General features: G+C 47.7%; 1 protein-coding gene across 8 annotated transcripts in view; it reads right to left on the reverse strand.

Moving 5' to 3' along the window:
- INPP5A (inositol polyphosphate-5-phosphatase A) overlaps window positions 1-7,615 on the reverse strand; it is a 334,901-nt gene extending 327,286 nt beyond the window's left edge. For 4 of the 8 annotated variants that reach the window (XM_075612178.1, XM_075612176.1, XM_075612177.1 and 1 more), the window contains exon 1: window positions 6,972-7,614. In XM_075612178.1, coding sequence (XP_075468293.1) covers window positions 6,972-7,046 — 75 coding nt within the window. In that variant the 5' untranslated portion in view covers window positions 7,047-7,614. Of the gene's footprint in view, window positions 1-6,971 lie in introns of all 8 variants that reach the window. The other 4 variants (XM_075612175.1, XM_075612182.1, XM_075612180.1 and 1 more) reach the window with 4 other exon arrangements.
- Between the last annotated feature and the right edge of the window lie 5,550 nt (window positions 7,616-13,165).

The raw sequence follows: 13,165 nt of genomic DNA on the forward strand, positions 1-13,165 counted from the left end.
ACTCATTTAGAGAACATGATTATTTCGACATTTTACAATATTTATAGTTGCGCTGCTCAGGGTGTAACAGACCATGAAAAAAAATAATATAACAACCCTTTTGAGAGTTTACATTTGGTGGGGTAATGGGTCTTTCATTGTAACCAAAAAGTAATAATAATAATAATAATAATAATAAAATGTATTAGATATCATCTCAGTGAGTTACAGGCTCCAAATGCAGCAAGAGGTCGGATGTGAATTTGTGTCTTTCCCACATGTACAGTGATACTACGGCCAGATATTCTGAGTTTTGGATTATGTTACAATATTCCTATTACCTTTACACCCTAAAATTGGTGATGTTATGCAACACCATTTTTCATTTTTGTAGTCACTTATTTCCCATTAGAATGAGACTTTTAGCTCATAAAAAATGCTAAATAAAATACACATTGGGACCACCAACTCCAAATAACTATTTTAATAGCTTGACTCTGAAGTTACTTGTATGTGACAATGACCTGTCAGCACTGGGTACATGGGGCAGTAAAAGTTGCGACCCCTGGGCTAGAGTAGCCTCGTGTATTAACCCTGGTCGCAGATCTACGTCACGTGCTCACAAGTGTGCTGTTCGTGACAGGTGATATATTGGGATGGATAGAGGGGAGATATTGTTCATTTGAGGGACATTTGCGAAGGTGAAAAATGGGACAGCTATAGAACTGCGTATTAACCCATGTCTCATATGCAGGTCACATGCTCACAGGTGTGTCATACGTGACAGGGGCAATTCCTCCTAGGACCAAAGTGACATGTTTAAGGGCTCTTATCTGGGCAATTGAGAACTTTTTAACCAAATCTGTATTTTTACTTTATTTGGTAAAGTTAGACTTGGGACGGGTCCGATTTCCCTTGTGTGTGATCAGCGAGCGCTTTAACAGTCAGGTACCCCTCCCCTTATCTCTATGGGCTCCCTGATAAGGACAAGTGGGATAAAGGGAAAGGAAACACTTGATTGACAAACAATTCAGAGACCTGCAGGGAAATTCAACAGGTCCTCTACGTGGCAGTCCCAGCTAGCAGGCAGTCCCAGCTAGCAGGTCCTCAAGGGTCACCAACAGGTCAGGTTTTCAGGATATTCCTGTTTCAGCACAGGTGACTCAATCAGTGGCTCAGTTAAGAGACCAATTGAGCTACCTGTGCTGAAGCAGGGATATCCTGAAAACCTGACCCGTTGGTAGCCCTTGAGGACGGGAGTTGGCCACCCCTGGTTTAAAAACGACCTGACCGCTGCTGAACAGTGAGAAAAAACAAATGTACATTTTATTTTTGATTTCGAACAGTCTAATTATTTCAAGCAACAATGAATCAAGTCTTGTTCTTTAATTATTTGTGAAAAAACACTTCGTTTTTCGCAGGCTTTTCAAATTTTGAGAGAATAAAAAACGTACTAGAAGAGACTGAAATGGAAATGTAAGGGAGATCAACAAGGAGACTTGCATTCCAATACATTACTATGCAAAAATAAATAAAAGAATATATAAATATTCCCCATATCTAATGAAAAACTGTTCTACGGTAGTAATAGTATCTGCACACAGACTGTCCCTATGCAAGTCACACAAGGATAGGCCAAAATCAGCCACAACACACTTTTGGAACTGTTAGAACTACCAATGATAGTCGCTTCAAAAAAAGGAAACCATTTTTAAAAACAGGTTTCAGGAAGAAATGGCACCCGGCCCAACTATCAAACTAATCTAAATAGAAACAAGCTTATTTATGTTTCTTGTGGTGGATTGAGAAGAACCGTTAATTAAAAGGTTTCCCACATTTGATGCAGATGTGATTGTACAGAGATGTATTGCTCCCTGCTGGCAAAAAACGTACAACATAATACAATATATTAATCATAGATTAGGTCTTTCCGTCTCATCTCATTAACATTTTAACCAGCAGTCTAGGAGGTAGCTGCAAGTGTCAATGCAAATTACCGCATCACACTGCTATTTAAATACACTTACATCATATGCGAGTTGTCTTGCAGGATTAATACAAAAAACATGAACATACGGAAAGTCAATTTGTCAAAGAACGTTTTAAATCAATGGAAAATAAAATTAAAAAACTCCTCATACAAAAATATAAAGAAAGCCCAACAAAGAAAAAAAAAAAATCAGACCAACTTTTCTAAACAACCTGCTTGCCTTGTTCTCAATTGAAACTGTTGAAGCGACACATTCACACTGTTACAATATTGGTAAGTACAGGGCTTGCATTTCTCAGAGCAGAAAAATACAATGTTTTACAGTAATAATTTGCCTGCAGAATATAAGGTCCCAGACGTTAGTCTAGACGTATTTTACAAGCCATGTATAAATAAATGCACAGTAACGCTTGTTCTGGACTTTCATTGGGCTGATTTTGAAGCAAGACCACAAAACTGGCAGATTTTCGGACGCAGACTGAAAGAAGTGACGCATTGAGGTGCAGACTTCTCCCTAACTCCTATTGACACCCACCAAAAACTAGACTGACAGCACAAAAACTGGAGCAATATCCTTGATTCATTGGTGCAAAGAGGCACAGCACAAATTATGCAATTTGTGCTAATTTTGCTCAAAAATGTCCTTATTGCTCTATTGGGCAAATCAGAGATGCCCTGGTGATGTGGCTCCCCAGCTCCCTAACCGTCTGCAATACTCTCCCTCCTCATGTCGGCACCGGGAACCAACATCAGCCCAACCAGAGGAGGGAGCTGGAGAGCCCCCGGACAGCTAGCTAAGTGTTGAAAGGGGTAAGTGAGGGGCATCTTACCTTCTCCGGAGCGGCCCTCCAGTAGCGTGGCGGTCATGGCACCGCAACGTTGCAGCAGAAGGGCCGCTCTTCAGGGAATTGCCCCAGGCCGGCAGGTAAGTCCAATCCACCCCTGGCTAGGCCTCCATGGTGTCCTGCACCCACTGGGAACTGCTCTGTTGTGCTACGGACTAACCATCTACAAATGACCCACCTATCATTTAAACACCATCAGGTTGGGTTTTAAGGATATCTCTGCTTCAGCACAGGCAGCAGAATCAGTCCCTGCTTCAGCACAGGTGGCACAATCCTCAAGAATAGGTCAGGTTTTCAGGATATCCCAGCTTCAGCACAGGTGGCTCAGAGACTCGGTCTTTGATTGAGCCACCTGTGCTGAAGCTGGGATAGCCTGAAAACCTGAGCTATTCTTGAGCCATGAAGTTGGCTTCCCCTGCTGTAGGGTCCACTTTTCTTTACAGATAGTGGAGCGTACATGCAAACAGCCCAGCTTTCTTTCAGCTAGCAAACACAATGAATAAAAAGGATGCGGGAAATCTGTTCTGCCGAAATGGAAAATGCCATGCTGTCCTTGGGAAAGCAGCGGGCGAGTCTCCCAGCTAGCAGTAATCCACAAATCTGCCCTGATCTAAAAAGGGTTAGGGAAGAGGACAAAGCAGATGAGATGCTGCAAAATAAGAAAACATTGACCTTAACCCTTGTACAGCTGGAGATGCCCCAACCTCCTGTACGGGCTCTCAAAGTAAGCCCATATTCACTGCGACTCCTGTATATCAGAGGTTAGTAAATCTCGGCGTTGGTGATCAGTCTGCCTTGTACTGCATGGTTACGGTTACCTGCATGCCTGTCTGGTGCACTTCCAAAAACCTGTTACTGTATTTGTCTCCACTCCTTCCAGTGCTTTCCCTCTAAGACAGCTCCAGTCCTCCAGGGCAACCAACAGGTCAGGTTTTAAGGACATCTCTGCTTCAGCACAGGGGGATTAAGCAGTGGCTCAGTCGAAGCCATCTGTGCTGAAGCAGGGACTGATTGACCAACCTCTGCTGAAGCAGGGATATCCTGAAAACCCTACCTGTTGGTAGCCTTTGAGGACTGGCGTTGGCCACTCCAGCTCGAAGAATTTAACATCCCAACATTGGCACATTGAATATTGCCATATCTTGCAGCCCTTCAGTGTAGAATTCTGCTGCACAAGTCTAGCATGTTATGAACAAAAACGAGAGGGAGCAAAGTCATGATATAGTGTGATACATATAGATTTACAGATGTTGCAAACACCATTGCTCTCCAGTATGATATTGGATTATGACTTGCTTTCCAAGCATTGAAATCCTTTGCATATCGCAAGTTAACATGTTCGAACACTGGGAACGTCGTTACTTGCTACATTGAAAAATTCTTACATTAAATGAATAGCTGCACTGCTGCAATCAATGATAATCCAGCCTGAATTTTCTTGGTCAATGTCACCTTACAATAAGCCATTCATGATCTGCTCTTTGCCGTGACACGTGCGGTTTCGTTGTGTGTGCGCGTTTGTATTTGGGGCGTCTTTTCGGGGATGCAAGAAGCAAAATGGCTGCCATTCCCTGCCTGGAAAATAATTCTATTCGTGTATTGTTTTCCCAAGACATCAAAATATACGAGTTCCAAGGAGAAATATGTACAGCAAATAAAAATACTACTTGGGAGCACATTCACATGTCTTAGACAGGTGTGCAACCCTGTTTCCCCCCCCCCCCCACCCCCACCATTATCTCTTAGCATACAGTGATTCCACTGTGCCAGGGATTCTGGGAAATGACATGCAAATGAGCACACCATGTCACTTTTTAATGTGAAGGAGAAATATATAATAAAAATTTAAAAAAAAACACGTTGAATATCAACAGTATTTTTACCTCCCTGAATCTTTTGGGGTGATTTGCACCTTTAAAGGAACCTCAAGGTAATGCGTGATGCGTGTCAAGAAGGATTCCACCTTTATTGGGCAGAAAATAAATCAAGTCCATTTATTGGCCTGATATTCTGTGCAAGTCTATCTTGAAAAAAAAAAAAAAAATAGAGAATGGAGGAAACCGGAACATTATAAATAAAGTTTGTGCACATCACGTTTTAACATAGCAGGGCAGACAAGATACACAAGTATACTCATTTTCTCATCCAAAAGCCAGATGTGCCACTCTGCACTGGGCAAAACACAAGAGCTACTCCAGCTTCCAGCAGCTACTGCAGAAGACACACTTGGGCTAATGAAAATGTGGCAATCAGAATGGGAAGTATTACTGATGTCCAAGAACACAGAAAGGGAGTTACCGAATAGTTCACAGGAACTTACACCAATGTGGAGTCAGCCAAAGCTGTCAATGACAATATCCAGACCCTGGCATAGATTACAAGCATGGATCACCGCTTACGGAGGCGCCATATACTGGAATTCAGGGAAAGCACAAATGAGAAAATGAGTTGTAATGTGAACGATCAGTAAGACAGCGAATGTGCAGCCTGAGGGTTAGCAGCTCTGGTCTGCAAAATGGGGATTGTGATTTTCTGCTCCTGTAAATAAGAGGCCCATCCATTCTTCAGAAAAATACAGTGCCTATTAATCTGATTGTTGTTTTCCATCAGCACTCTTCCTGCCCCATTATACAACAGAGAACTGCTCCACATTGACACTCAGTCTTAGTTTGGGGGTTTTAGGTCACCAACTCTCAAAAGGTTATTCCAGCTCCCTAAACTTGGAGCACAAACAAACAAAGCCAACATAATTTATTAACACCTTGGCTACCGGAAGCATCATCATGGTGGCAGCCTTGGGGGTTAATCTCAGTGTACAGGTATCCTGATGCCTCAGTGCAGCACATCTCTGCAGTTAAATAAATGATGAATGTCAAGAGTTTCACTAACACTCACCACAGCTGAGTAACTAATGGCCACCTTCCTCAGTAGAACCCTAAAAGGCATTTACTGTATGACACACACACATCTATATACCTATATAGAAGAAATATGTATCAAATGGAAATATTATGGTGTGCTCATTTGCATGTCTTAGACAGGACATGCAAATGAACACACAATAATATTTCCATTTGCTATATGCTTTACGGTGGAAGTTTTTTTTGTCACTTTATTTACCCACCGTAACAGAATTTTTAAAAAATGAATCCATTTTTTTCTGAAAAAAGTTACACTACGGGTTGTGTCTAACAAGTGCAGGGATCACATGCCAGGCAGAACCATCACACCTTAACCTCAGTGTGCCTTCCGCAACGTGGGAGGAGAGAAACAGAGTGTGTACGGGTTAGTGACAATTCCAGCACAACGAGAGAGTTGTGTGTTCACAACCTAGATTTACAACCTAAAGTAAACAGTTGGACAATGGAAGTGAATACAAGGAGAGCAGGAGTGCTTGAACAAACACCTGCCCATTTTGTGTTGCTTGGACCACTACTCAAACATTGCTTGCAATGTCTTGTATATAATGTATACCCTGTTCACTTATGTAACCCATGTACTATTTGTCATCTTAACTATGCCCAGGACATACTTGAAAACGAGAGGTAACTCAATGTATTACTTCCTGGTAAAATATTTTATAAATAAATAAAATAAATTGTCCATGATTGTGTTCTGGCAGCTCGGCCAGTGAAAGGGTTACACCTAAGCACACTCACACTGCCACATACCTGCGAGAGAGGGGGATACAGGTGTGCACACTGTCAGGGTGTGATCCCAAACAGGAGAATGCAATGTGTGAAACACAGCACCCATCTGAGCAGTTCTACCCCTATCAGTGAGGGGTAACCAGTGTGTGTGAGCGCAAGTGTATACTCACAACCAGTCAGCGTGTATACAACCTTATAACCAAAGAGAAATTTGTCATACCAACCAGAAACAGTGTGTGTACACATTATCACAATCAGACCATCACAAAAACAGTATATATAGATGGTTGGCTAAAGGGACACGCATACACGTGTGTGTGTATCCTCTCAGCCATAAAGAACACTGTGTTGAGAGGAGACTATTCGGACAACATGCTGGAGGGGGCAGTGTGTGTGTGTGTGTGTGTGTGTGTGTGTGTGTGTACTTCCTGACCACAGACAAGCTATTTGAAGGGAGAGCATCAATACAGAGTATCACACCGCAGGAGTTACGTGTCCAGTACTCACATCATCAAACAATGTCCCCACGTTGGCTGTCACAAGTAGGATACCGATGCCTGGAGCAGCTCCTTTAACCGCCATAATTTTCCAAAGCAAAAAATTAAAAATTATATATAAAGAGGGAAGAGGATAAAAAAAATGTATTAAGAACAAGGGAACGGGGGAGGGGGGGGTGAGCGATCTCCGGTGCAAAACTCCAACGTGCAATCACCCAGCTAAAACCAGTCTATTAAAATAAGGGGTCAGTGGGGGTCTCCTGCAGCCCCCTTCGGTCAGTGGCGGCACATAGTGACCTGCTGCTGCCTGCTCCCCGGCACAATCACCGGTGCCGCTGTGAGCTGCACATCCCCGGGTCCCTCTCAGCGCCGGTCTCTCTGAGCCCTGGGAAAGTTCAACCTCTCCCCTCCCTCCCCGAGCTCTGCAACTTTGTATCTCCGGGAGGAGGAGCTGCCCCTGCTGGGTGATCCCCGGAGAGGCTGGCGGCCGCCGCTGCAGCAGGGCTAGGGGTCTCCGGTCTCCTGTACTCACTGCACCCCGCGCGCACCGGCGCTGCTGCTACTGCTGCTCCTCCTCCTCCTCCTCCCGCTGCACACTGACCCGGGAGAGAGGAGGACAGCGAGGAGACTAGGAGGGGAGGGGGGTGGAAGGTCGCGGGTACCTGCCTCTATGACGTCACAATACAACGTAAGCCCTGCCCCCTTTTTTCATCTTAAAAGGGCAATGCCTGAGCTGCAAACTGAAGGGGGCACATCCCTCCCCCCTCCTTCACCGCTGCAATAGCCAACGTTGTTATTTATACAGTATGTAGAGCAGTGTTTTTCAACCAGGGCCCCCCTAAAGGGTTCCCTGGAATTGTTGGGTCCCTTACAATGCATCTGATTTCAGACGCGCTATTAGAGAGGGTTGGGGTTCCTTACAATGCATCTGATCTCAGACGCGCTATTAGAGAGAGTTGGGGTTCCTTACAATGCATCTGATCCCAGACGTGCTATTAGAGAGAGTTGGGGTTCGTTACAATGCATCTGATCTCAGACGCGCTATTAGAGACGGTTGGGGTTCCTTACAATGCATCTGATCTCAGACGCGCTATTAGAGACGGTTGGGGTTCCTTACAATGCATCTGATCTCAGACGCACTATTAGAGAGGGCTGGGGTTCCTTACAATGCATCTGATCTCAGGTGCGCTATTAGAGACGGTTGGGGTTCCTTACAATGCATCTGATCTCAGACGCGCTATTAGAGAGGGTTGGGGTTACCTCAGAATTTCACTTAGGGTTTCTTGACCAAAAAAAAGCTGTGTGTGCTGAGCACGCGCATAGTAAGTGAAACTTCTTTGACTTTTGTCACAGAAATTGTATTTGTATTGGTGATGTTTTAATTAAAAATCAAAATACAATTTGATTGACAAAACGCAAATAATTTGACTTATAATGCGCGTGCTCGGCACACATCCCCTGTATTAGCTATTTGCACTAAGTGTGAATTCCTTGGTGTATGTGTGTCAGTCAGTGTGTGTATGTGTATCAGTCAGTGTGTCTGTCTGTCTGTCTGTCTGTCTGTCTGTCTGTCTGTCTGTCTGTCTGTCAGTCAGTCAGTGTATGTATGTCAGTGTGTGTGTATGTGTGGGGGGGGTGTGTGGGGGTGTGTGTGTGGGGGGGGGGGGTGGTGTGGGGGGGGTGGTGTTCGGTGTGTGTGGGGGTGGTGTGTGGGGGGGGTGGGGGGGCGGGGGGGTGGGGGGGCGGGGGGGTGGGGGGGTGGTGTGTGTGTGGGGGTGTGTGTGTGGGGGTGTGTGGGGGGGGGGTGGGGGGGGGGTCAGTCAGTGTGTGTGGGGGTCTGGGGGGGTCAGTCAGTGTGTGTGGGGGTCTGGGGAGGGGTCAGTCAGTGTGTGTGGGGGTCTGGGGGGGTCAGTCAGTGTGTGTGGGGGTCTGGGGGGGGGTCAGTCAGTGTGTGTGGGGGTCTGGGGGGGGTCAGTCAGTGTGTGTGGGGGTCTGGGGGGGGTCAGTCAATGTGTGTGGAGGTCTGGGGGGGGGTCAGTCAGTGTGTGTGGAGGTCTGGGGGGGGTCAGTCAGTGTGTGGGGGGGGTCTGGGGGGGTCAGTCAGTGTGTGTGGGGGTCTGGGGGGGTCAGTCAGTGTGTGTGGGGGTCTGTCAGTGTGTGTGGGGGTCTGGGGGGGGGTCAGTCAGTGTCTGGGGGGGTCAGTCAGTGTGCGTGGGGGTCTTGGGGGGGTCAGTCAGTGTGTGTGGGGGTCTGGGGGGGGGGTCAGTCAGTGTGTGTGGGGATCAGTCAGTGTGTGTGGGGGTCTGGGGGGGTCAGTCAGTGTATGTGGGGGTCTGGGGGGGTCAGTCAGTGTGTGTGGGGGTCTGGGGGGGTCAGTCAGTGTGTGTGGGGGTCTGGGGGGGGGGTCAGTCAGTGTGTGTGGGGATCAGTCAGTGTGTGTGGGGGTCTGGGGGGGTCAGTCAGTGTGTGTGGGGGTCTGGGGGGGTCAGTCAGTGTGTGTGGGGGTCTGGGGGGTCAGTCAGTGTGTGTGGGGGTCTGGGGGGGTCAGTCAGTGTGTGTGGGGGTCTGGGGGGGTCAGTCAATGTGTGTGGGGGTCTGGGGGTTCAGTCAGTGTGTGTGGGGGTCTGGGGGGGTCAGTCAGTGTGTGTGGGGTTCTGGGGGGGTCAGTCAGTGTGTGTGGGGGTCTGGGGGGGTGTCAGTCAGTGTCTGTGGGGTCTGGGGGGGTCAGTCAGTGTGTGTGTGGGGGTCTGGGGGGGTCAGTGTGTGTGGGGGTCTGGGGGGGGTCAGTCAATGTGTGTGGGGGTCTGGGGGGTCAGTCAATGTGTGTGGGGGTCTGGGGGGTCATTCAGTGTGTGTGGGAGTCTGGGGGGGGGGTCAGTCAGTGTGTGTGGGGGTCTGGGGGGGTCAGTCAGTGTGTGTGGGGGTCTGGGGGGGTCAGTCAGTGTGTGTGGGGTCTGGGGGGATCAGTCAGTGTGTGTGTGGGGTCTGGGGGGATCAGTCAGTGTGTGGGGGTCTGAGGGGATCAGTCAGTGTGTGTGTGGGGGTCTGGGGGGTTCCGGCGCGCTCAAGCTCCCCCCTTCCCACAACCCGGCGGCGCGCTCAAGCTCCCCCCTTCCCCACCCCCCGGCGGCGCGCTCAAACCCCCCCCATTCCCAGGCTGTTAGGAGCCGGCGCCAGCCTCCCTCCTCCTGTCCATCGGCATGGCAGCGGATGGGGAACGGCGCCGCTGCCAGTCGCTTCTGCGCATGCGTGGCGCGCGGCATGGCAGCGGGCGGGGAACGGCGCCGCTGCCAGCCGCTTCTGCGCATGCGTGGCCGCTCAAGCTCCCCCCTTCCCCACCCCCTGGCGGCGCGCTCAAACCCCCCCATTCCCAAGCTGTTAGGAGCCGGCGCCAGCCTCCCTCCTCCTGTCCATCGGCATGGCAGCGGACGGGGAACGGCACCGCTGCCAGTCGCTTCTGCGCATGCGTGGCGCGCGGCATGGCAGCGGGCGGGGAACGGCGCCGCTGCCAGCCGCTTCTGCGCATGCGTGGCCGCTCAAGCTCCCCCCTTCCCAGGCAGTTAGGAGCCGGTGCCAGCCTCCCTCCTGTCCATCGGCATGGCAGCGGGTGGGGAACGGCGCCGCTGCCAGCCGCTTCTGCGCATGCGTGGTGCGCGGCATGGCAGCGGGCGGGGAACGGCGCCGCTGCCAGCCGCTTCTGCGCATGCGTGGCGCGCGGCATGGTAGCGGGTGGGGAACGGCGCCGCTGCCAGCCGCTTCTGCGCATGCGTGGTGCGCGGCATGGCAGCGGGCGGGGAACGGCGCCGCTGCCAGCCGCTTCTGCGCATGCGTGGCGCGCGGCATGGTAGCGGGCGGCGGAACACCGGCAGTTAGGAGCGGCTGCTATCGCTGCCGCCGCATGTGAGCAACTGGTGTGGGGTGTGTGGTAGGGTGAGGGGTGCGGCGGCGATTAGGAGCGGCGCCGGCGGCGAGCCACTTGTGATAGGGGACATGTGAGCGGAGCGGTGTCCATTACGTGACGTCACTTCCGTTTCACATTTCGCCCCACATCCATCCAGTTTTATCCCATCACAGGTGCCACTAAAGAAGTTTCACTTCAAAAAGGTTGGAAACCACTGATGTAGGGTTAGGGTAGGTGCATATACATGGAGGTGCCTTGGACTCTCAGCTGCCCAAGCAACTAGTAGGAAGTTAGTAGGAATGTTTCACACTGAAACTCACAAGCACGTTAAGGTCATGTACATATGTATTTTACAGAGGTTATACACGCGCTTGCAAATATTATAATGTTCATGTCTTTCAATGTACCGAAAATTATATTCCAATCAGATTGCCGCCCTTCTACCCCTAAATGTTTTTTGATCGGCCTCTGTGGAGAACTGAAGAGCCGTGATGTAGGGTTACCAACAAGAGATATTGTTGGGGGCTCACAGTGTTAAAGGTGAAGCAATTCCAAAGGGGGCGAGTAATAAAGCATTTTTGGGGGGAGTTTATTTGATTTAATTTTTTATGACAGCCATTTATTAGAAATGCCGGGGAGAGGGGGGGGGGGGGGAGTTAATTCCCATAACAATATTCCCAGTACAGAAAATTAACGGTTGATTTTAAATTGTAGCAAAGGATCAGAATGTAAAAGTAAAGGTGATTTGAGTGTGTACACATGATGTGCTTAACCCTTGCGATGCCAGACTGGCACGGCAGCGAGGGGGTTAACACAGCAGTCACCAGAGCGAACTAATGACAACGATATGTTTAGTAGGTTCAAACTAGGAGTTTGACATCTTTCTTTACCAAAACCAGATAAGTGTAAATATTGTTAAATCCTTATTAAAGAAATGATCCCTGCGCAACCTACTCAAAGACAATAAATATAAGGGGTTAATAAACCAAAGCAGATGGGGCTATAATTTCAAATAAGAATTAAAAGCAGGAATAAGTCATTTATTAGCATTATTCGGCTCCTCTGCTAACCACACAATATATTAATTATCAAAATTAATTTATTATAGAAAAATAAATTTAAAAAATGATATGCCTCTAAAAGTGGTGTCAAAGAATAACAAGCACCATAACTCATGTAATGAAAAGGAAGAGACAATTAAAATGGTTTAGAATATTAAAGTGCTAATGTACATTAAACTGTATGTGTCCCACACACGTCAAGTGCATATTTAACCATTTGCAGCTGTAATATCATTGAAAACTTTGTAAGTACGGTGTATATACTTATTTATTTTATTTATTTATAAAATGTTTTACCAGGAAGCAATACATTGAGAGTTACTTCTCGTTTTCAAGTATGTCCTGGGCACAGAGTTATGATGACAAATACATGGTTACAAATACATAGGTACATAAGTGAACAAGGTATACATTATATACAAGGCATTGCATGCACAGTTAAAGATAATATATATTATAGGCGTATATAACAGTTACAGACCAAATTAAATGTCAGACAACTTTAGATTTGAAAGAACTTACACTGGTGGTGGATGTGAGAGTCTCCGGTAGACTGTTCCAGTTTTGGGGTGCACGGTAAGGGGAAGGAGGAGCGGCCGGATACTTTGCTGAACCTTGGGACCATGAACAGTCTTTTGAAGTCAGATCTCAGATGATAAGTGCTGCGTGTGGTAGGGGTGAGGAGCTTGTTCAGAAAGTATTTGAAGGCAAGACAGGAGAGATGAACTTTGCGCCTAGACTCGAGTGATGGCCAATCTAGTTATTTGAGCATTTTGCAGTGGTGTGTGTTGTAGTTGCATTGGAGGACAAAGCGGCATACATCCAACTACGAGTGTGGGGCATCAATGCACTATATAAAAAAGTGATTATCATTTATTTATAAAGCGCCTACATATTCTGCAGGGCGGTACAATGGGGGAACAGAATTATATAAATTACAGAAACAGAAAGGCATACTAAATAAGGACAAACAAGCACAAACTGATACAAAAGGGCCCTGCTCATGAGAGCTTACAAGAAGGCCTTAAACATAATAAGTATATGCCTGGCAGTACCCACCTATCCTTAGCAATATCAGGATTCCTGTAGAGAAATGAAAGAAGTCCCCAACAGGAAAGGCTTGACTGGTCCCAGTATTTGCCTCTGGTTCTGGTGTATTGTGGTCTCCCTGCACATCTGATCAAAGCCCATTGTCCATCCTAATACTCCCGTTGGTGCTACACCGCCGATTATTAGGGCCCC

The sequence above is a fragment of the Ascaphus truei genome, chromosome 8, assembly GCF_040206685.1.
Source record: "Ascaphus truei isolate aAscTru1 chromosome 8, aAscTru1.hap1, whole genome shotgun sequence".
In the NCBI taxonomy this organism is placed as follows: domain Eukaryota; kingdom Metazoa; phylum Chordata; class Amphibia; order Anura; family Ascaphidae; genus Ascaphus; species Ascaphus truei.